General features: G+C 38.8%; 1 protein-coding gene across 1 annotated transcript in view; it reads right to left on the bottom strand.

The window, feature by feature from the left end:
* The window catches only part of TXNDC8 (thioredoxin domain containing 8), a 45,595-nt gene extending 22,692 nt beyond the window's left edge, over positions 1-22,903 (bottom strand). Inside the window, exons 1-3 of the mRNA XM_007498595.2 lie at positions 22,775-22,903; positions 18,214-18,318; positions 3,981-4,040 (exon numbers count right to left, since the gene is read on the bottom strand). Of these exons, the coding sequence (XP_007498657.1) occupies positions 3,981-4,040; positions 18,214-18,318; positions 22,775-22,795 (186 nt within the window). The 5' untranslated portion in view covers positions 22,796-22,903. The remainder of the gene's footprint in view (positions 1-3,980; positions 4,041-18,213; positions 18,319-22,774) is intronic.
* Positions 22,904-23,264: the final 361 nt, after the last annotated feature.

The following is a 23,264-nucleotide window of genomic DNA, read 5'->3' as shown; positions in this document are numbered from 1 at the left end:
AAATACAATGAATTAAACAACCCGACCTCACAAAAAGGTTCCATTCTAACTGGAGAGATACCTACTGCATATATAAATGTAAAATAAATATAATAAGAATAAATAGAACTATAAAGCAGTTAACTACAAGACATTTACTAGCTATCTGACCCTGAGCAAGTAAGTCACTTAACCTTGGTTGCCTTAGTGTTCTTATCTCTACAATGAGTCAGAAAAGGAAATGGCAAACCACTCCAGTATCTTTGCCAAGAAATCCCCCAAAGGGGTCATGAAGAGGCAGACATGACTGAAACTGCCTAAACCTCCCCTCAAAAAACGTTTGAGAGAGATGACAATGATGGTTTGGGGAATCAGATGTAGAATGTGGTGCTTGAGCTGAGTATTGAAGGAAGAGAGGGATTCTGAGAGGTAGAGGTGAGGAGGGAGTAAATTCCAGGCACCTGCCAATGCCAAGTCATGTAGGAGAGAGATAGAGGGTCAAGAAGAAAGAATAGAAAGAAAACGAGGTTGGCTGGATTAGAGAGCACAAGAGAGGGAATGATGTCCAACAAAACGAGAAAGACTGATTGGGGCCAGGTTGTGAAATGTTTTAAAAGCTAAATGGAACAGTTTATATTTGAACCTTTCTTGGTCTTTAATGGTAGTATTTTCCTCTTTGAGATTTTCTCAGAGCTCAGTGCCTAGCACAATGTATTATATAAATGTTAGCTATTATATCATCTCTAATTTATTCTGTAAATATCTTGTTTGTACACATGATTTACATGTTGTTGTTAGATTAGATTGTGAGCTTCTTGAGGGCAGGCAGTGCCTGGGACATTATTGTTGTTGTTGGTCAGGTGTTTCAGTTGTGTCTGACTTTTTGGGGCAAAGATACTAGAGTGGTCTGCCATTTCCTTCTCCAGCTAATTTTGCAAATGAGGAAACTGAGGTTAACAGAGATAAGTGTCTTTCCCAGAGACACTCAGGTAGTAAATGTATGAGTCCAGATTTGAATTCAGGTCTTCTTGGCTCCAGACTGTCTACTCTATCCACTGTACCCCTTAGTTGCCCTGGGTACACAGTAAGCACTTAATGATTGCTGGCTAGATTTGATACTAGAAGCAATAGGGAGATATTGGAGTTGAGAGTGGAGTAACATGGTCAGATTTGCTCTTAAGGAAAGTCATTTTGGCACTGATATGGAGGACAAAATAGAAAAGGAAGAGACTCGAAGTAAAGAAAACAATTAAGAGACCATTGCAATAATGGAGGAGATAAATAAGGATCTGAACTAAAGTGTTTGAGAAGAGAGAAGAAGTCAAATATAGATGATTTAGAGATTTAAAAAAGGGCAGCTAATTTGATACTTGGGGAGAGGAGAGTGAGGAAACAAGGTTAACTACAAGATTGCAAATCTAGAATTTGGGGAGAAAGTTGAAGTTGGTTTTGAACATGCTAAATTTGAGATGTCTCTAGAACATTCAGATGGACATGTCTAATAAAGAATTAGGTGATGCAAGACTGAAGCTAAAGGGAGAGTCTGAGGAAGATGCTTAGATCTATGAGTCATTGCCATAAAGATGATAATTAACTCCAAGGATGCTAATGAAGTCAACAAAGGAAAGTGTAGAATGAGAAGAGAGGATCTAAGGCAGAGCCATGAGGGATAGGCACTGTTAGGTTGTGTGAAATGAGGAACCATGCAAAAGTGTTGGAGAAAGAAACTGGCCAGGTGAAGGAACTAGGAGAGAGAAGAGTTATAAAAATGCAGAGAGGAGAGTGTCCAGGAGGAAAAGATGGTCAAATGTGTTAAATGCAGGTTAAAGAAAGATGAAGATTTAAATAAGATGTCAGAGAATGAATGGGAGTAGGGAGGAACTAGAGCCAGGGAAGCTAATTTTCTTTGTGGTTTGGACATGTCAGACTTTTTGTGAACCCAAATGGAGTCTTCTTACCATTTCCTTTTCTAGCTCATCTGACAGATGAGGAATGGAGGCAAATAGAGTTAAGTGACTTGCCCAGGGTCACACAGCAACTAAGTATCTGAGTTTAGATTTGAACTCAGGAGGGTGTCTTTCTGGCTCTGAGTCTGGCACTGTATCCACTGTGCCATTTAAGTTGCCCCTGGAGAAAAGAATTAAGAGCTTCCTTTAGTGATATAAGATCCCAAACTAAAGTGGTAGCCATTGGAACTGAGAGAGATGGATGGGTGGTGCCTAATAATGATGCTCTTCAAGGACAGGGATGATTTTTGGGTTTGTAACCTTTGTGTCTAGCACAAAATATAGTTGGATTGAATTGAATCTTCATAGTGTTAGCAACTGTTGACATTAACAACCAAATAAATTCAGCAGAAGAGAATATCGAGGGTTTCACTCAAATGGCTAAGGAACAATGCTGATAGAGACTCAGACTGAATGTATAGTACTTGATTTGGCTGACTCAGAGGAAAATTGAGTTTTTTCCAGTAAATGGGTGGCACCTTCACAAGAAGCCTGAAATATGATTATCCTTTTACATCCTAACCAGTTATATTAGTGACTTTTATAGACTTCAAAAGATTTCCCAACCTCAATTAATGAATCATCACAAACGATGAGTCAACAGACTTTCACAAATGTACTCAGTTATTTTGTTTTGTTTAGATTAACTACAAATCACTGGTCAAAATGTTTTTCCAGCTAAAATGATTGAATATAAAGTAGGATACTATAAAAAGACATTGGGTTTCATGGAGACTTCTCTATGGCTCTCTAATATCATATTTTTGATGAGAAGATAACACTAGCTTTTGTACAAGGGCAAGAATTGGGGAAAAAGACTAATGAATTTTTAAAAAATCTTAAAAATTGTATAAAATAAATACAATGAGCAACCATCTCCCTTCTTCCCTTTCTACCTTCCGCCTCCTCTGTCTCCCACAGGACAGGAAGTGATAGAATTATTTTTGTTTCTTGGAATGTCCTAGGTCTTAAAGCATGCATTACTTAGTGGTGGGGGGGGGCCTTCATGTCAGGAAGATCTTAGTTAAAGTCCTGCCATAGAGATACAACCAACTGCGTAACCCTGGGCAAATTTCTTAACCTCTTAGTGCTCTAAGTAAGACTCTAAGTCGCATAAATGGTGCCAACTTTCCTCGCTATAAGGAGTTTCCATACCCATGAAATCACATGGGTGAGGAAGGGCCCTATCCTTGTACAGTTCAATGTATACTCAAGCACTTCCAGAAATGTTGATTACAGTTTAATAAAGATTGAACCAAAACATTTCCATTATAACTAACTACTAAAAAAAATAGATAGCAAAAAAACCCCAACCCAATTACTAGTGGCAACTAGGTGGCACAGTGGATAGAGCACCTCGGTTCAAATAGGCTCTCGTACACTTCCTAGTTGTGTGACCCTGGGCAAGTCACCTAACCCCAATTGCCTACCCCCGTCCTTACAGCTGTTAAGACAGAAAGTAAAGGTAAAAAAACCCAACAAACTAAAGCCTAATTACTAGCTGATCTCACTTCTCACAGGGAAATGTGTTTAACTTAGCTGGATTAGTAACTAGTAATTAGGGTGTTCTGCAGGAAGAAACGAATTAGCAGGGACATAAAAACTGCCTTCAAGTATCTGAAGGGCTTTCAAGAGCAAGAGGGAGTTGACTTTTCTGCTTGACCACAGGACTATGAGCAACAGGTATGAGTTGCAAAAAGGCAAATTTAGGCTTGGTGAGAGGGGAACATTTCCTAACAAAACTTCCTAGCGTGTCCCAAAGTACGATGGGCTGCTTGGGGAGCAGCGAGTCATCTTCCCCTTCCTGGGAGGAGGTCTTTGAATAAAGGATGCATGACCACGGGATGGTTTGTGTAGAAGGGGCCCCCCTTTAACTTTAGGCCAGCCCTCCCAACTCTGAGATTCTGTGGATTTATGATACATAAGGCTATAATATACTCAGTGCACATTATATTGCACATCATTCAAGGGGGAGGGGGTTAAGCTAAGTCTTACCTCTGCAGCATCTACATCCACATTAGCAAATATCACATTTTCATATCGCATAGCCATTTCCTTAAAAACAAAATGGAAGAATCCAAAATTAATACACTGTAAGTTTACATATATCTGTATATATCAATTTAAAATTCTTAAAAAATAAACAAGCTTTACCTCCTGTCTTAGAATCTAAATATTGGTTCCAAGGTAGAAGAACAGCAAGGGATAGGTAGTGGGGGTAAAGTGACTTGCCCAGGGTCACACAGCTAGGAAATATCTGAGGTCAGATTGGAGCCCAAGATCTCCTGTCTCTAGGCCTGACTCTCAATCTACTGAGTTACCTAGCTGCCCCTACTATATATTTATATTAATGAATGGCAAGGTGTTAACAGGAGATTTTTACATAAATCAATCAAATGATCTTAAAGAGTTAATTGATAATCAATAAGCATTTATTAAGGATGTGCCTGTGCATGTACTATGCTAAGATCTAGAAAACCAAAAGACAGTTCCTGTCTTTGAGAAGCTCACAATCTACTAAACATAATTCTGATATTTCAGTACTATCTAGTGCAGACAGACTTCCCAAGAATGATATAGCTCTCTCAGGACATTGTTAAGACAAGACACACTGATATCTTAAGCCAAACTGTCATTTGGTGTGCTTTCAGGGTCTACATCGGATGTCAAGGAATCTGTATTCGGGTTCTGACACCAGTACTAATTAACTGACTTGAACCCACATGGATCTCTTCTTCTTCTTCTTCTTTTTTTAAACCCTTACCTTCCATCTTGGAGTCTATACTGTGTATTGGCTCCAAGGCAGAAGAGTGGTAAGGGTTAGGCAATGGGGGTCAAGTGACTTGCCCAGGGTCACACAGCTGAGAAGTGTCTGAGGCCAGATTTGAACCTAGGACCTCCCATCTCTAGGCCTGGCTCTCAATCCACTGAGCCACCCAGCTGCCCCTTGGATCTCTTCTTACAATGATGTCCTTTTACACTATTGTCTTTGCCAAACTAACTTTGACACTTGTCTTTACCAGCCATTTTGATGATTTGCCACAAAAATTGTATAAAAGCATTTGCCAAATAAAAAAATATTTGCCAGAAGCCTTGCATTTTTGGTTGAGCTATGTCATATTAGGATGCCTTATTTCTCCAATGAGATCATAAGATCTGGGGTTACAGATTAGGTCTAAGGTGGTTTTGTATGCCTTGTGACATTTCACTCAGCAGTACTAGTTATCCAATCCCACCAGAACTCTGGGGCAGCCTGGCAAGGAGGGACCCATCCTTATGGACAGAGCTTTGAGAAGGGCAGACTGAATCAGTCAAGCGGTCAGTTCAGATACACTTTCTGATCTAGTATTGACTTCTCTAGCTTGAATCTGCTATTTCTGCACCCAGTCTCATATTTCCATTCAGGAATTTTTTGGATTTTTTGTGCATGGGAAAAGCCTTGGTTCCCACCCAACATGGCTTTTGATTTATGCTTGAGAAGAATCTGTTTCAGACCTTGTCCCTCTTTTCCCAGCAGAGGGTTTCCTACACCATGACAACTGTCCTAAGTCCTAATCTCCTGTTCCCTCCATCTCCACCTCCTATTAGACACCAAAATGCTGAATCAATTTTTTCATTGAATGATAGAGTCTGGCTTTCTTGATTAATAAATTGGGATAATAATGGCATCTGTTGTCTTTCTTTTGTGTTGGAATTATGCTTTTTTTTAATTTTTGCATTGTGTCACTTCTCAATATTCCACCCCCTTCTCCCAACACACTGATCCTGAATCGTAACTTAAAACGAAGTTAAGTGAAACAGAACATGGACATGTTGACTTTGTCTGACAGTTCTGCTTCTATAGTCTACCACCTTTCTACTGAGGGGAGGGGAATATATTTCATCATTAGTCCTCCAGAATAATGAATGGTCATTGTATGGATCTGAATTTTAATACCATTTAGTGTTTTCCTTTACATTATTGGGTTCCATATATGATACATGTTTTTCTTAGTCCTTCTTACTTTACCCTGACTTAGTTTATACATATTTCCAAATTTATTTGAATTCATCATATTCATTATTTATTAGGATACAACAATATTCTATTATATTCATATACCACAATTTATTTCAGCCAGTCCCCAGTCGATGTATATCTGACTTACTTCTAGGTTTTTTGGTCTTTTTTTACTATCATAGAAGAATTCAAAGATTTTCAGGGTCTAAAGAATAATAGGTTTATTCGTTTAGGTCTTAGCATATGAATGGATGTTTATGTTTAAAAAAATCCTCTCCCAACTTCATGTGAACTTCTTTGCTTGGAGCTGAGCTCTGCCCATTGGAAGCAGCTCTGTAAAACTGAGGTGTAAAAAGTTTCTGATTGGGAGAGATCACTACCAGGTTGGGTAGGAAGGGGAAGGGAGAGTCTGAAGCAATCTTCTAGGTCAGTACTGGCGAATGTATGGCACAGGTGCCAAGGAGTGCTCTCTGTGGGCATGCAGCCACCCCCCCCAGTTTATTACCAGAAAGGCAGAGGAACTCTGGTGGAGCTACTTCCCTCCCCCTCTCCACTGTGCCTAAGGATATTTTTTCACATCCCTGGCCCCTCTGCTGAGCAGCCCAATGGGAGCTCACTGGGGTGAGGTCACCAGCTCACAGGTGTCAGAGCTAGTGGGGAGCAGAGCACTTGGGTCACTCTCTTCCCCCTCTCTACACCTGCTGAGGACATTCCTTACTTCACTCACTCCTCTAAGCAACCCAATAGGAGTACTTTCTCCCTCCCTTTTGTGGGATAAGGGAGGGACAGGGTATACTCAGCATGCAGTGGGGGGAGAGGCACAACACATGGGAGGGTAAGGGGTGGGCATGGTTTGTGGTCTAGGGGGTAGTGTTGGAGTGGGGCCAGTCACTCCATCTCTAAAAGGTTCACTATCCCTATTCTAGGACAAGTATTAACTATGTGTTCAATACAGGTAAAAATTCCAATTTTTTACAGTATTGACTTCCCCAAATGTTAACTCTCTTTTCCTTGTTAGACACCATGTAAATTACCCTCTAAATGGTACTGTTCTTAAAGAAATTTAAAAATGATCCCCTTATGAACAAATATCCACTGAGAAAGCAATCCCAATATCAAAGTTGGCATCTTTTGTTCAATAATTCACAGGAAAGCAGGAAATTGCACCATCCAATCTTTCCAGCCAAGGGTTTTTGAATAATATGGTTGCAGCATATTTAGGGGAATAGGTTTCACTACATGGTCAATAGGATGGATGGGAAAAGCTTTTTAAAAAATTAAACTAAGGAGACTGGCTTTCTGACAAGGTACATTCAGCTCCTATTAAGTTCAATTAAAAAAGTCAAATCGAATCAGCAAGTACTTAAGGGCCTGGGACTTAGCCAATATAATTTTTTCCTTGAGAGATCATCTCGGAAGATTCACTTGTCATGAAGTAAATACTGTCCATTCAATTTTTCTTGTTTTGACCAACCTCTATTGTTGAAAGGTACAGAAACGAACAAGAGAGTGAGGCTTCATTAGCCAGGTCTGTTCTCTCAGGCTTTGCTCTTTCTCAGTCTCTTTTTAGCTTATGGTAAGAGCCTCAGAGAATGATCTCTTCTATTTAAAATGGTTGGTTGCTCAGCAACATAGCAAGAACAGCTGTGGCACCTATCTACAGAGCCCTAAGTAGAACAAAGGGTTGTGTTTGTTTGTTTTTTAAAATCACTCTTGTTGTACAATGTCCTGCTTTATACAATTAGGTAAAATATCATATCTCCTTTTTAATCTCTCCCACCAGGATCAGCTGAATGCAGGTACTCTGCTGAGATGAACAGAATATATATATATATATATATATATATATATATATATATATATATATATATATATGTGTGTGTGTGTGTGTGTGTGTGTGTGTGTATATATATATATGTATATATATATATTTCTGTTTTTTAATTGATATTTTCTGTTTCTTACATCAGCATAGTTATCCCAACCTTCTTTCCCCCTCTCCCAACCAGAGAACCATCCCAAAGAATAAATAATATTTTTTAGAGGAAAAAAAGTCATCATAAGCTATTGGTACATTGAACAAATCTGAAAACATGCAAATATTTAACAGCATTGGCAGAACTCCCACCTCCACTGAAGGGGTAGGTTGGGGAAAATATCCTTTTTTTTTTCACACTTTTACTGTCTGCCTTAGAATCAATACTAAGTACTTCCCATCTTCAGCCCAGGGTCTCCATCTACTGAGCCATTTGGCTGCCCAGACAATATTTTTTTCATTGGTCTTCCTGTTTTGATCCTCTCCCTGTGCTGATAGTCCACATGGCTACCAAATCATCTTACTAAGCCACTGTTCTCACAAAGTTATTCCCCTGCTCAAGAAGCTTAAGTGGTTCCCTATTTATCATTTCTCCTTGACATTTAAAGCCCTTCAGTCAGGCTCCAGTCTATCTTTCTAGGCAGATTAATACCTGCCTCTTCATGAACTCTATATTCTGGGCAAATTGGTCTAAGAGCTAGCCAGTTCATGCCATTTCATCTCCTACTAATATACCTTTATATAGGGAGGGAGCTCCTTCTGTGGAATGCTCTCATTCCCTACCTCCTGGCATCCCTTTCTCCCTTGGAGTTTCAGCTCAGGGGCTAATCTCCTATAAAAAGCCTTTCCTAATTCGTCCAGGCATTAGTGCCTCCCTCCTAAATTACTATTTATTTTGCAAATAGTTTGAATCTAACTATACTGTATACCCTCAACAGAGTGCAAGCCTGGCCAGGGAAAGGCATCATGGAGGTTTGGCCAGAATCTCTAGAGCAGAGACTAGCCTAGATGATAGTGTAGGTAGGAGGTGAGAGCCTAACAGAACTAGCCCACACACTTAGCAGGGGATTAGTTTCAGTCTGAACAATAAGGAATAGTTGTTCTGTTCTATTCTTTTTTTTTTTAAACCTTTACCTCCTGTCTTGGAATCAATGGTTCCAAGGCAGAAGAACCCTAAAGGCAAGGCAATAGGGGGACAAGTGACTTACCCAGGGTCACACAGCTAGGAAGTGTCTGAGGCCAAATTTGAACGTAGGACTTCCCATCTCTAGGCCTGGCTCTCGATTCACTGAGCCACCCAGCTACCCCCTCTGTTCTATTCTAATCTAATGAATAATGACAAGAAAAAGATGGCTCCAATAGCCAAAGTTATAGGAAAAAAACAAGAAAAAGTCTATGGTTTCATGAATGATTGAATGAATCATTTATAAAATGCCTTCTATATGCAAAGTATTTTGCCAAGTATTGGGGATATAAATAGAAAAGTAAGAATCTCTCTTATCAAGGACCTCATATTGTTATAGATGAAACAACACATATGTAAGGTTTCAGCTACAAGTTATATGGAAAGATCCCGTGGTCTTTAGGGTTGAGCAGCAAAGCAGATCTTAATGCCTCTTCTTTAATGTCATTTCCACTGTTAAAATGATATGAATTTCAGATATTAAACCATTTGGCAGTATCATAGACTTTTTCCATTCCCACAATATCTTTGATGCATTAGGACAGTGATGGTGAACCTTTTAGAGACCAAGTGCCCAAACTGCACCCTCCTACCACATGTGAACCACCCCCTTATACCAGACAGGGGAGGGAGGAAGTGCTTCCATTGGGTTGATGGGTGGAGAGGTGGGTGAAGTGAGGAATGTCCTCAGGCACAGTGGAGAGGGGAGGGGAGCAGCCCCCATTGGCATGTATGCCATAGGTTTGACCACACAGCATTAGGAGATGGTTTAGGAGGCTAAATAGCAAAGAGTCTTTCTTGTCCAAAGAGCCATGGGACATGAATATTACTCCCCCAGTTCTTTGGCCAAAGAGTCTGCCATAAGGAGACATTACCAATTTAAGTCAAGTCAACAAGCATTATTAAGTATCTACTCTGTGTCAGGCAGTATCCTAAGACCTAGGTTAGGGTAGAAAATTTGAAACTCGGGATAAAGGACTGGTTGTGTGTGTGTGTGTGTGTGTGTGTGTGTTATGTGTATATGTATTTATGGGGGGGGTGGTATGCATAGGGAGGGACTGTTATAGGAAGGCCCTGGTCTTCCCCAAAAGATTAGAGGAAACAGATTACAAAAAAACTGAGATATTGAGCACCTTACCTACAAGAGTATTCAAATTGAGCAAATATCAATGAAAGGTGCTAAATTATGAAAAAATGAAGAAGAAAACTAAGAAAAGGTCAGACCTAGTTTATGATAGCAGCATATAGAATTAGGGGTGACTAATAAGACTTCTGTACCTTATTAACTTTTTCCTTTAATTAGTAATTATAATCAATCCTATTTATATGCTGTATTGGGTTAAATTGGGGCTGTCCCTGTTTATCTGTTGTGTTTAAAAAATGGGAGAGTTAGGAAAAAAGACATATATAAGTATATACTGAACTGATTAGATATGTGTAATGACATTGAGAAATCAAGGAGTTGCAAAACTGAGTCACCAGAAAAATGGTGGTACCTTGAAGTTCAAAAGAGGGATAGGTTTTGGGGTAAAGACAACTTATTTCTTGTACATAATTCCTATTTTAGAGAGGTTGGAAAGTTCATGAAGTCATGAGAAAATGTCTAGTCCATCTTTTTGGTCTCATAACTTAGAAGTATTCAGTAGGTAATTGGAGTTAAAGGATTCGAGCTTGGGGAAAAAAAAAGACTAGGCAAATCTAGTTATAGTAATCTGTGACTCATCTACATGGAGATTTTAATTTAAAAGAACAGGGCCTAGGACAGAGATTTGGTGTATACTTACTGTTACTGGGTGTGATATGTATGATGATATGCAAAGGAGACTAAGTTGCTGTTGTCAGATAGAGAAAAGGAAAACCAGAAGAGAGTAGTGGCACTACAACCTAGAGAGGAGATCATATACAGGAGGAAAGGGTGATCAGCAGTGTCAAATGCTGAAGACTGGTCAATAAAATGACATTATTCAATCTGGCAATTAAAAGATCACTGGAAAATGACAAACGTTGGAGGGGATATAAAAAATTGGCACTGTTGGTGGAGTTGTAATCTGATCCAAACATTTTGGAGATCAATTTAGAACTATACCCAAAGGTCTATAAAACTGTGCATACTATTTAATACACCAATACCACCACAAATGGTATCTCAAAGAGGTAAAAGAAAAATTAAAGGACCTCTATGTTCAAAAATATTTATAGCATCTTTTTGTGGTGGCAAAGAATTGGAAATCGAGGTGGGATGCCCATCAATTATGAAATGCCTGAACAAGTTGTAGTATATGATTGTGATATAATACTACTGTGCTATAAGAAATAATTAAGGCAAATGGTTTCATAAAAACCTGGGTAGAAAAACCTGATGCAAAGTGAAGTGAGTAGCGCCAGGAGATCATTGTATACAGTAATAGCAATATTGTATGATGATCATCTGTCAATGACAGCTCTTCTCAGCAAAACAATAATACAAGATATGATGAAAAATGATATCCACTTCCAAGGGAAGAACTTATGGAGACTGAATGCAGATCAAAGCATACTTTTAAAACTTTTATTTTGTTGTTCTTGTTGTTTTTGGTTTATGTTCTCTTTTGCAACATGGATAATATGGGAAGCATGTTTTGCATGAATGAACATGTATAATCTCTATCAAAGTGATTGCTTTCTCAATAAGGGAGGAAAGGAGAGAGAGAAATGGATTAAAATTATTTTAAAATGAATGTTAAGAATTATTTTTACAAGTAATTGAGAAAAAATTTTTAAATCTTAAAAAAAAGATCATTGGTAACTTTGGAGAGAGGTTTCTCAATCAAGTGATGGAAGTTGGAAGCCCTATTTCAGAGGGTTTTAGAAGAAAGTGAGAGGAAGCTATGAGTAATAGAAGTGTTTTCTAGGATTTTGGCTAAGAAAGAAAGGAGAGGTAATAATGGCCTGAGGGCATGGTAGGGTCTAGTCCTGGTTTTTAAGGACAGAGGGAACTTGGAGATGTTTCAGGCATCAAGACAGGTAGCAGGTTAAGAAATAAGAGGAGGAAAAAGCACATCCTTTCCTGTGCTTAAACCAACTCATGGCAGAAACCTGGTGCAAGAGAAGGGATGGTAGCAGTAGAAAGCTGATAAGGGGGTACCATGGGTTCAATTTTCTGTTCTGCCAGTGGGGAAAATGAGTTGTGATACCAAATGTATTATAGCATCCTTCTTCCTCTACTTAGAAACAAATAGCTTATCAGTAGAAAAGCAATAAGTTATGGCTGATAGAATATCACATGAAAGTGAAAAAAACCTAGATTCAAATTACTGCCTCTAATACTGACTTGCTGTGCAACCATGAGCAATTTACTAAACCTTCTGAGGTTTTTCATCTGTAAAATGACAGGCCTAGACTATGTGACTCTAAATTCCTTTCCACCTTTAAATCTACAATCCTACAAAATATACATTTACAATTTCAGGTTTGCAAAACAGGCTATCTCATTTAACTCTTACAACAATCCTGTGAAGTGGGTGCTATAATTATCCTCATTTTACAGATGAAGAAATGAGGTTTGGAAATATTAAGAATGGCTAAACAAGTTGTGGTATATGATTGTGGAATACTATTGTGCTGTAAGAAATGATAAACAGCTTCGTTTTGGAAAATATGAATAGTGAAATAAGCAGAATCAACAGAAATATCATTTGAACAATAATTTGTGTATGTCCATCTTTAGAGAAAGAATTGATAAATGGAAACAAGGAAGACTTGTATATATATATATATATATATATATTACTTTTTTGTCAAATGATGTCTCTAATTTGGAGAGATGGAGGGATGGAGAGAACTAACCTGGGTATTTAAACTGAACAAACAAATTTAATTTGACTTTAATTTAATTAAAATTAATTTAATTTAATTTGTAAAAAGTGAATTGCCCAGAGCTACATAACTAGTAAGCACTGAGTTTGAACCAACTCCAAATCTCCTGCTCTCTATCCATTGTGCCATCTAGTACACATTCAATTATAAATCTTTTTCCTTCAGGGAGCAAACAGACTATTGTGTCAGTTCTGAGTTTTTACATTCTTCTTTCCAAATCAGCAGCTTTTAATCTCTGAAAAAATTGATTTTGATAACTGTATTTCCATATACTCAATATAATGTCCTTTTGTAATTCTCTGCATCCTACTTAATATATCTAAAAACATTATTCTGAGGAGTCCATAGGCTTCACGGACAGCCAAAAGGCCCTGTGAGACAACAAGTTAAGAACCCTTGCTCCAGAATTTTCTCTTGGGACCATTGGGGAGGATTCTGTTGATGCTGGCTAAGCTTCCCAGGTCGCATTCCAAGTCAATTACCCCTTTCTCTCTCTTCCCCACCCTGGTTTCGTTTTCATTACCCTAGTTATGGAGATCAAGGGTGGTCTTTTTAATGAGGAAATGCTGAGAAGTATTGGCCATGTGGGTCATTTCTCTAATGAGTGCATCTGGTCTGGTCTGAAAGGGTTGTGAAATACAGCATGCCCTGGAGACAGGGGCTGGGCTCCGCACTATTTTCCCGGTTACACCACAGAGCACACTGGTTCCTAATGGAGAGGAGCGATCCTTTTAGCAATCTGCATTCACTGGAAGGAAACACTTAGGCTTGACTCATTTCACATACTCTCACCTACTTGTGGAATGTGGAGCTGCAGCAAGGCAGCCCCCTTGGAGATACTGTATCGGTGTTCTGGGAATCAAGTCACACTGCAGATGTCTCTTGTTAACCTCTCCTGCAACCAAGTAACCCACAATGGAAAGAAGGGAGAGACTGTGGCAGCCAGCACATTCTTTTGTCTTCCTCATCTGACATAGAATCTCAAATCGGGAAAGGCCCTTGAAAGGTTACTTAGGAAAGATTTTTTTAAAAATTGTGTAAGGGGGCAGCTGACTGGCTCAGTGGAAGGATACTTCCTAGCTATGTGACCCTGGGCAAGTCACTTAACCCCTATTGCTTACATTTCCTGCTTTTCTGCCTTGGAACCAATACATAGTATTGACTCTAAGGCAGAAGGTAGTTTTAAAAAAATTGTGTAATCCTATCAACAAAAACTGGGGGTGTGCATCCCCAAATGAGAAATTTATTTATATACATGTACAATTATATTATATTCATTACATTAAATTCATTATATATTAAATTCATTCATTCATTATAGATTATATTCATTATATTAAATATATTATTATATATTATATTCATTATATTTAAAAATGCAGACTGATGTGGATTGAGAGTATCAGAAAGATCTGAGTTCAGATGCTGCCTCTGACATATCTCACTAGCTCTGTGATCCAGGCAACTCTCTTAAGACTACATGTTGCAGAGAGTGCTAATGTATATTGGTAGAAGGAATTTCCTCACTCTGGAGTTCAGACTGAAATCATAAAGCCAATACTTGGCTCTATAAAATAAAAAAGTAGATAAAGGATGAGAGAAAGATGAAATAAATCTTAAGTTTTAAAATATTATTATACAATGTTTTGCCCTCAAAATCTATGTTTAATAAGTTTAATGAGTTAATATTCATTTATTGAATATACTTCATTTTAAAATCATTGCTTAATCCTTTTTTTTTTTAATTTGGAAAATGTTATTTGGTTCATTAATTTAGACTATTTTCCCATGGTTTCAGGATTCATGGGCTTTCCCTCCCCTCCCCCACCCGCCTCCGGTAGCTTAACTCTGTGATTCAGTGAAGACGTCTGATTTTATTTTGATACTTGGCTTTAATGGCCGTCCCAGTCTGTAGATAAAAATGGAAGTCAGCTGTTAAAGTTGTGCTTACTAAAATCATGATATGCCCTTTTCAATCCCACCCATCTATGCTACAAAGATTTTTTTGTTGAAATTCTGCTAGGAAGTGTCCATTTTCCGTGTGTGTGTTGGAAGGGCTGCGCCCGGTCCCCAGGGGGTCATGGTGGCGTTCTCAGACGAGAAGGGAGCAGCGGGGAAGATGGCAAGGCGCCCATTGTTGACCTCCACGCCTTCGGATGGGTTTATACGGAAGTCGGGAGCACAGCCGCACAGTCGCGAGAGTTCTGGGGCTGATTGCAAGACCCCGGAGTTTTCCGATAGCAGAGGCAGCAGCCACCCCCTCCCTCTAACAGTGGCTGCTGCGCTGTCTGCTCGGCTCAGCCTGTCTCCGCTCCTGGGTTTTGGTCAGCTGCCATGACCCTCCCTTAGGCTGTGGCTGGGGGAGGTGCACTAAGGAATTCGTATCCTCCGGAAGCTTGGCTATCTCCTTGGCCTCCCTGGCTCCGGGGGCTCACAGAGTACTTATGGATGCTCAGACTCCTTTTGTGTCATGCTGGGAAGCACATGCATCCTTTACTGAGGCCCTGGAAAGGGGGAAAAACTCCTTTTTTTTTTTTAAAGAAACAACTTCCTAGCTTTTTTGATTTGGGGCAAGTCACCAAACACCCATTGCCTTGCCCTGACTGCTCTTCGTTCTTAGGACTAATATACAGGATTGATTCTAAAATGGAACCTAAGGGAGGGGAGAGAGAAAGTCCATTTAACTTCTGGGTGCCTAGATTAATGGCTCCCGGGGAAGCGGGTCTCCCAGTTTCCTTTGCTCCTGGCCCCATCCAGGCTTCTAGCAGTTTGCTTCCTATCTCTCCTGGGGGATGGAGCTTGGTGTGTGTAGGCGCTGGTTCTGCCCCATCCCCTCCCGTGAGGGTGAGGCCCTGGAAGGGTCCCAGTTTCTGGGGAATCGGTTGCAGTTCATGGTTTCTAGGGCGAGGGTAGTCTGCAGAGCCCTGGCCACGGGACATCAAAGGTGTGTGGTGCTGATGCAATGGGGACTTTCCCAAGTGCTTTCCCGTCTTCCTCTTTTCCGGCTAGGCTGCCCTTCTATTATACATGCAGGTGGAAGGAGAGCGGAAGTCAGGCAGAAACTGCACTCACTGAACCGCTGGGCTGTTTTCAGTTCTAATGTCCCCCCTCCCCCCCCTTAAACTCTTACCTTTTATCTTGGAATCAATTCTAAGTAAGAAAAATAAGGGTTAATGTTGTGATTAAGTGACTTGCCCAGGGTCACACAGCTAGGAAGTATCTGAGAGCACACTTGAACCCAGAACTTCCTGTCCTGAACCGCTGAACCACTTAGCTGTCCCAATTCTAATATTTTCTTCATGCATTCCAAATTAATTCTCCTGGGTATGCATGTACCACACTTGAGAGTTAAAGCTTGACTCATAAGAAGAGATATAAGGACTCACCTTTCTCCTTTGCTGGGGTGAGGGATGATTAAACTTTGGACATTATGGATGATGTGGGATCCTGTATACTTTCTCACTCGGTCAATGTGTTGGTTAGTGTTGCTCAATTACTCCTTGTCCTCTTTTTGTAATCTTTGTATAAAGGATGGCTCTCTGAGTGGTGGTGTTGGGGGAGGGATATATTTAGAAATGAAGATGATTTAAAAAAAAAACCCTAAAGGTTTTATTAAAATTTTAAAAGCTATCTGGCCTATCCTTCTACCTGCAGGGAAGATCATTCACATTTTTCTCAAAAAAAAGGTAAGAATTCTTTTTTGGGGGGGCAGTTGGGTGGCTCAGTGGATTGAGAGACAGACCTAGAGACGGGAGGTCCCAGGTTCAAATGTGGCCTCAGCCACTTCCCAGCTGTGTGACCCTGGGCAAGTCACTTGACCCCCATTGCCTAGCCCTTACCACTCTTCTGCCTTGGAGCCAATGCAGAGTATTGACTCCAAGACGGAAGGTAAGGGTTTTAATATATAAATAAGAAAAAAATAATTCTTTTTTTTTTTACTTTTTACTTCCATCTTAGAATCAATCCCAATTGTTTATTGGTTCCAAGGCAGAAGAGTAATAAGGGCTAGACCAGTGATGGTAATCCTTTTAGAGACCAAGTTTACCCTAGAAAAGGGAGGGAGGAAGCTCTACTATTGGGCTTCTGGGCAGAGAGATGGGTGAAGTTAGAAATGGCCTCAGGTGCTTGTGGAGAGGGGTATGGGGAGCAGCCCAGACCCCTGGCTTTCTAGTAACCCATTCTGGCAAACTCTATGTGGGGCGAGGGTGATGGCTATGCCCACAGAAAGGGCTCTGAGTGCCCCCTCTGGCACACGTGCTCAGGGTCACCCAAGGAGGAAGTGTCTGAAGTCAGATTTAAAGCCAAGACCTTCCATCTTTATGCCTGACTCAATCCACTGAGCCGTCTACCTGTCCTCAAGAAAGGCATGAATTCTAACTTTAACAATCTCCAGGAAAGTAAATTCCACCCCCTCTCTCTCTTTATAACCTCTGTCTATAACTCCATTTAGTATTTTATAGCATTTCTTTTGGGGTTATGTTAAAACCCCCATTATACTGATTTGAAGGAAAGGGAGAATAAATTTATCAGCTTATGTAATATAGTTTGGATTTCTTTGCAGAAACTCCCCTACCCCCCCCCCCCAACAAACACATTTAATTTGGAATTATCTGCTCCCTTCCCCTCATCAATGGGGATAAAATACACCAAAGTGAAAGGACCTTTGACCTAGCTATTTAGCTTCTGGGAATGCATGCCAAGGAGCTCAAAGAAAAAGTGTCCCAAACTTCAAAATATTTCTAGCAGCTTTTTGAGATAGTAAACATCTGGAAACAAAGCAGATGCCTATGTACTGGAGAATGGCTAAACAAATCGTGGCACATTAGTATAATGAAATATATATTAATATATAAGAAATATAAAAATGAATTCAGAGATAAATGGTAAGACATGAATTGATGTAAAGTAAACTGAGCAGACCCAGGAAAATCATATAAAACTACAAAACAGTAATAGGAAAGAGTAGCAAAAAAAAGAAATTAAATGTTGTGTAATTATAATAACTAAACTTTACCCCAGAGCAGAATTGAAAAAAATGTGCCTCTTTTCCTTTTCTGAAGGAGTAGGCAATTATCAGCATGGAATATTGGATATACGGTTGTCTGTTGCTATATTATGGTTCAGTTATGGCTTCACTGTATTGTGGGTTAAAAAAACAAACAAACAACTAATTCTGTATCATGGAGTTTTTGCTATATTGCAGGATTTTGTGGATGAATACCGTACTACATGCAATGGACATGCAGTATGCCACTACCCCTTGCACAAGCGTCAATCCTAAGTGTCTAGTATCAATTCTAAGAAGATAAGGGCTTACTGGAAAAAACAAACAGAAGAATAAAAAGAACTTGGGTGAGAGGTCAGTGATACTTACATGAACAACAGGGCCAATTCTTTTGCATGGACCACACCATTTTGCTGAGAAGTCAACGACAACAAGTTTGGAACCAGCATCCTTCAGAAAGCTCTCAAATTCATTCTGAAACAAGTATGTAGATGAGAAAATGCATTTTAGTTATCATACGTGAGCCAAAGAATCAAGGAACTCCAGGAAAGGACCTTGATTGTTGTTCAGTCATATCTTTTGTTGGCAAAGATACTGGTGTGGTTTGCCATATTGAGCATTGTGTCTGACTCTTCATGGCTCCATTTTCTTGCAAAGATCCTGGAGTGGTTTGCTGTTTCCTTTTCCAGCTCATTTTACAGATGAGGAAACTGAAGCAAACAGAGCTAAGTGACTTGCCCAGGGTCATGCAGCTAGTAAGTGTCTGAAGCCAAATTTGAAGTCAGGAAGATGAGTCTTCCTCACTCCAGGCTCTGTGCTCTATGTATTGCACCATTTAGGGAAACTGAGGCCCACAAAGTAATATGCCTTGCCCAATGTCACACAGGTAGTGAATACAAAACTTTTGTACTTCTTGTCTCCTTCCACATGATGTAAAATTCCAACATAAAGTAACTGGCACATAGTAGGTATGTAACAAGTGTTTGGGAACAGAAAGTGGTGCTAGAATCTGTCTCCTTATTCTTCTTTTTTTTTTTAAACCCTTACCTTCTGTCTACAATACTGTGTATTGGCTCCAAGGCAGAAGAGTGGTAAGGGCTAGGCAATGGGGGTCAAGTGACTTACCCAGGGTCACACAGCTGGGAAGTGTCCAAGGTCAGATTTGAACCTAGGACCTCCTGTCTCTAGGCCTAGCTCTCAGTCCATTGAGCTACCCAGCTGCCCCCTCTCCTTATTCTTAGTGAAGTACACTATCAATTATATAGCACTGCCACAATTTTCGAGTAGTAATAATAACATTTTCCTCTTCTCAAATTTTCACTCTCCCTTCCCCTGAACTTGTGAAATATACCAGCTACCAGTGGGTGCCAAAGGTTTCAAATGGAACAGAGCTAATGCTTTGAGTCAATTATGTATTTATTTTTTGCACTATTATGCAAATGACAATAAAAACCATGAATTTGATCATTTTATCAAGACTTATTTCTATTTTAACTGAATATATGAACTTGAGGAGGCCTTTTTAAAAACATCTATTAAAAAGCATAATTTTACATCTCTTTGAGCATAATTCCATATAGTTCTCCAAAATGCTCAGATCAGTTCATAGTTCCACCAACAATGTATTAAGTGTCCCTATTTATAGGTGCTAGATGATATCTCAGAGTTGTTTTGATTTGTATTTCTCCTATCAATAATGATTTAAAGCATTTTTTTTTTTACTATAGTTATATATAGTTTGGATTTTTTCATCCAAAAACTGTGTATACCTTTTGATCCAATAATATCACTATTAGGTCAGTTTCCTAAGGTGATCAAGGAAAAAGGAAAAGAAACTATATTTTCTAAAATATTTATAGTAGTTCATTTTGTGGTGGCAATGAACTGGAAACTGAAGGGATGTCCATAAACTGGGAAATGGCTGAACAAGTTGTGAATACTACTGTACCATAAGAAATGATAAACTAGTTGATCACACAAAAAACTGGAAAAAACTTATATGAATTGATATAAAGTGCAGGGAACAGAACCAGGAAAATGTTGTACACAGTAGCAACAATTGTGTATGATGATATGATCAACTGTGAATCACTTAACTGTTATCTACAAGGCACATTCAATCATAACTCATTTCCACATTGGCCTTGTTACAAAAAAAAAATTCTTCTGCATTCTGCAACCTTCACTTTTTTTGCATTAATTTTTATTTTATTTTTCTAGTTACATATACATAACATTTAAAAAATTCTTTTTAAAAAATTTTGAGTTCTATATATTTAAAAAAAAAACCCTTACCTTTTGCCTTAGAATCAATACTATATGTTGGTTCCAAGGCAAAAGAACACTAAGAACTAGGCAATGGGGGGGAGGGGGGGGTTAAATGACTTGCCCAGAGTTACACACCTAGCAAGGATCTGAGGCTAGATTTGAACCTAGGACTTTCCTGCCTCTAGGCTTGGCTCTCAATCCACTGAGTTACTTGCCTGCCCACTTCTATATACTTTCCCTCCCTCCTTCTCTTCCTTTCTCCTTAAGAAGGCAAGCAGTTTTATATAGAGCGTACATATACAATTATACAAAATATTTCCATATTAGCTATGTTGCAAAAGAAAACAAGCCAAAAAAAGAAAAAATTAAAAATTAAAAAAAAGGTAATGCTTTGATCTGCATTCAGACTTCATCAGATCTTTCTCTGGAGGTAGATAATATTTTTTATCTTAAGTCCTTTGGTGTTGTTTTAGATCCATTGTATTGCTGAGAATAGGCAAATCATTTGAAGTTGATCATTGAACAATATTGCTGTTACTATGTACAATGATATTCTGGTTCTATTTATTTCATTTTGCATCAGTTATTCCCAGGTTTTTCTGAAAGCATCCTGGTCATCACAATAGTATTCCAGCACATTCATATGCCACAATTTGTTTAGCCATTTCCCAGTTGATAGGCATCTTCTCAATTTTGGATTCTTTGCCACCACAAAAAGAGATGCTACAAATATTTTTGTACATATAGGTCCTTTCCCTTTTTTCTCTGATCCCTTTTGGGTATAGACCTGGTAGTGGCACTTCTGGGTCAAAGGGTATGCAACATTTTATAACTCTTGGGTCATAGTTCCAAATTGCTCTCCAGAATGATTTGATCAGTTCATAACTCCACCAAGAGGGCATTAGTGTCCATAGTTTTCCTCATCCCCTCCAATATTTGTTATTTTCCTTTTCTGGCATATTAACCAACCTAATAGGTTTAAGGTGGTACCTCAAGTTATTTTAATTTACATTTCTCCAATCAATTTAGATAGTTAATGAAATCTATGTAGTTTCCCCAAGAAATCAGCAAAATATAAAACTGAAGAAACAGAAGTGAAAACTAATGACACTCTCTTTCCTATTTCCTATGGTGATATTTCAGAGATAGTATTTAAAACATTCATTCATTCATTTTTTTAAAGAGATGCAACATGGTAATTATTGGCAAATTAGTTCCTCTATAAATATCCTGTTATATATTGGTAGAGGGCTTGGTGGAGGTCATTGGCAAAATAGTTGTAGTCAATATTACCACAAGGTGATCTTAGAGTCTTGGACAACTAGCAGCAGAGAGCAGATAGTAGAGAGTAGGATTTTGAAAATAGATCTTTAGTATTTACACCCAAGTTTGTTGAGCTCTATCATTCAATTTGAAAACTATTTATTATAGGTGACACTAGCCTTGTAGTTATGAACATCTATGTTCAAGTCTTGACCCTATTTAATTATAAAGAGCACTTTATATGTATTATCTCATTTTGTCTGACTTCTACAAGCCTTCCCAAATAAATTCTATAGGCCTTATTAATGTTATTTGAAATAGAGACTAAGAAAAATGATATCGTTTTCCAGCTGTCATACACTTAAAGTACCTTTGTCTAGATTTGAACTTGGGTCTCTCTGACTCCAAGTTTAGCACTATACCTACAATGACATAATAAACTCAGTGGTTCAGATAACTCTAAAATCATAATTTGTAGATGAATGTCTAAAAATCTGCACTGATGAAGGGATATTCTAAACTGGGATTTCTCACACACCAAAGAAATCACAAGCCCAGATCAAAACACATTAAAATAAAATAAAAAAATGTGTTAGGCCCTGAGGTTACAAAAAGTAGATATGAAACATATATTGACTCAAAGAGCTAATAAACTAATTAGAGGTATGCAGGGGATTGGGGGAATTTGAGGATGGTGGTAGTGATTGTGGTGATTATAGGGAAAAGATATACAACAACAACCATAATACAAAAGATCTAGGAAGAGTGCTTTGAGAAATTGGAGCTAAAGGAATCATTTTTAGCTTGGAGGAAACAAAAACAAGATTTAATTCTCTCAGTCTTGCCTTAAACCTTAAGCTAGTGGTCATCAGTAGTAAACATTTGATGTAGTAGAAACTTAAGTAAAAAAATAAAAATAAAATAAAATGACTATTGGGCAATTTGCCTCTTGGATAATCTTCATGGGAACCATTTCCTTTGGGTAATCTATCAAAAATAAAGGTATAGGAAGAAACCCTGGGTCTGGAATCAGAAGCCCTATGCTTGAATACTTCCTTTGATGTATGACTCTGGGCAAGTCACTTAAGCACCCTGAATCTCAGATTCATTGTCAGTTAAAGAAGGCAGTTGAACTAGATGGCTTCTGAGAGCCCCTACAGCTCTCTTTGCTTTGTCTCAATGACTCTGTGATCTCAGCTACAGAACTAATAGCTTTGAAAAAGCATTTGATTCAATTTAACAACTATTTGAAGCCCTACTATGTGAAAGGCCCCCATAACATGCATTTCCATGAGAATCATTGACTGCTATTCTAGAAAACCTCTTTAAACCTGTCAAAGTCTTTTAGGGCACCCAAAGAAAAGGTCCATAAAAAGACCTATTCAAATCAACTACTTACCATGTTTTTAATGCTCTGCATAATGATTGTCAATGGAAACAAACTGCAGGCTAAGTTTGCTCACTACTTTCCAGCACTGGTGGCTGGATGCTGCTGATTAAATAGTCAGGATTGAGGTTTCTGTGACATCACCACCTACGTCATCTTAGAACCTAGAGCTTCAGTGGACTATGGATCCAATTTACTGTTTTGCTGTGTCTTGGCTAAGTGGGGCCCCAAAAGGGTCTTAATATTTCAGACTTTCTGAAGGTCTCAGGTGAATCTAATCTCAGGCTAATCTGTCTGCCTCACTTTCCTAAAGTCTTCTCATGTCCTTTATTGTTTTTTTGGCAGGGATGGGGTGGAGAAGGGAAGTAAATAAATAAAAAAAATTTTTTTAATGGTTCACATATCACATTTACGGGATTTATTTTGTAGTTGGGAAACACACTCCAATGACATAATTACAGTATGTAAAAAGATTTTCATGGTACTCAAACATAGGCATTTA

The sequence above is a fragment of the Monodelphis domestica genome, chromosome 7 (assembly GCF_027887165.1).
Source record: "Monodelphis domestica isolate mMonDom1 chromosome 7, mMonDom1.pri, whole genome shotgun sequence".
NCBI lineage: Eukaryota > Metazoa > Chordata > Mammalia > Didelphimorphia > Didelphidae > Monodelphis > Monodelphis domestica.
This window is presented reverse-complemented; position numbering and strand designations above follow the sequence as displayed.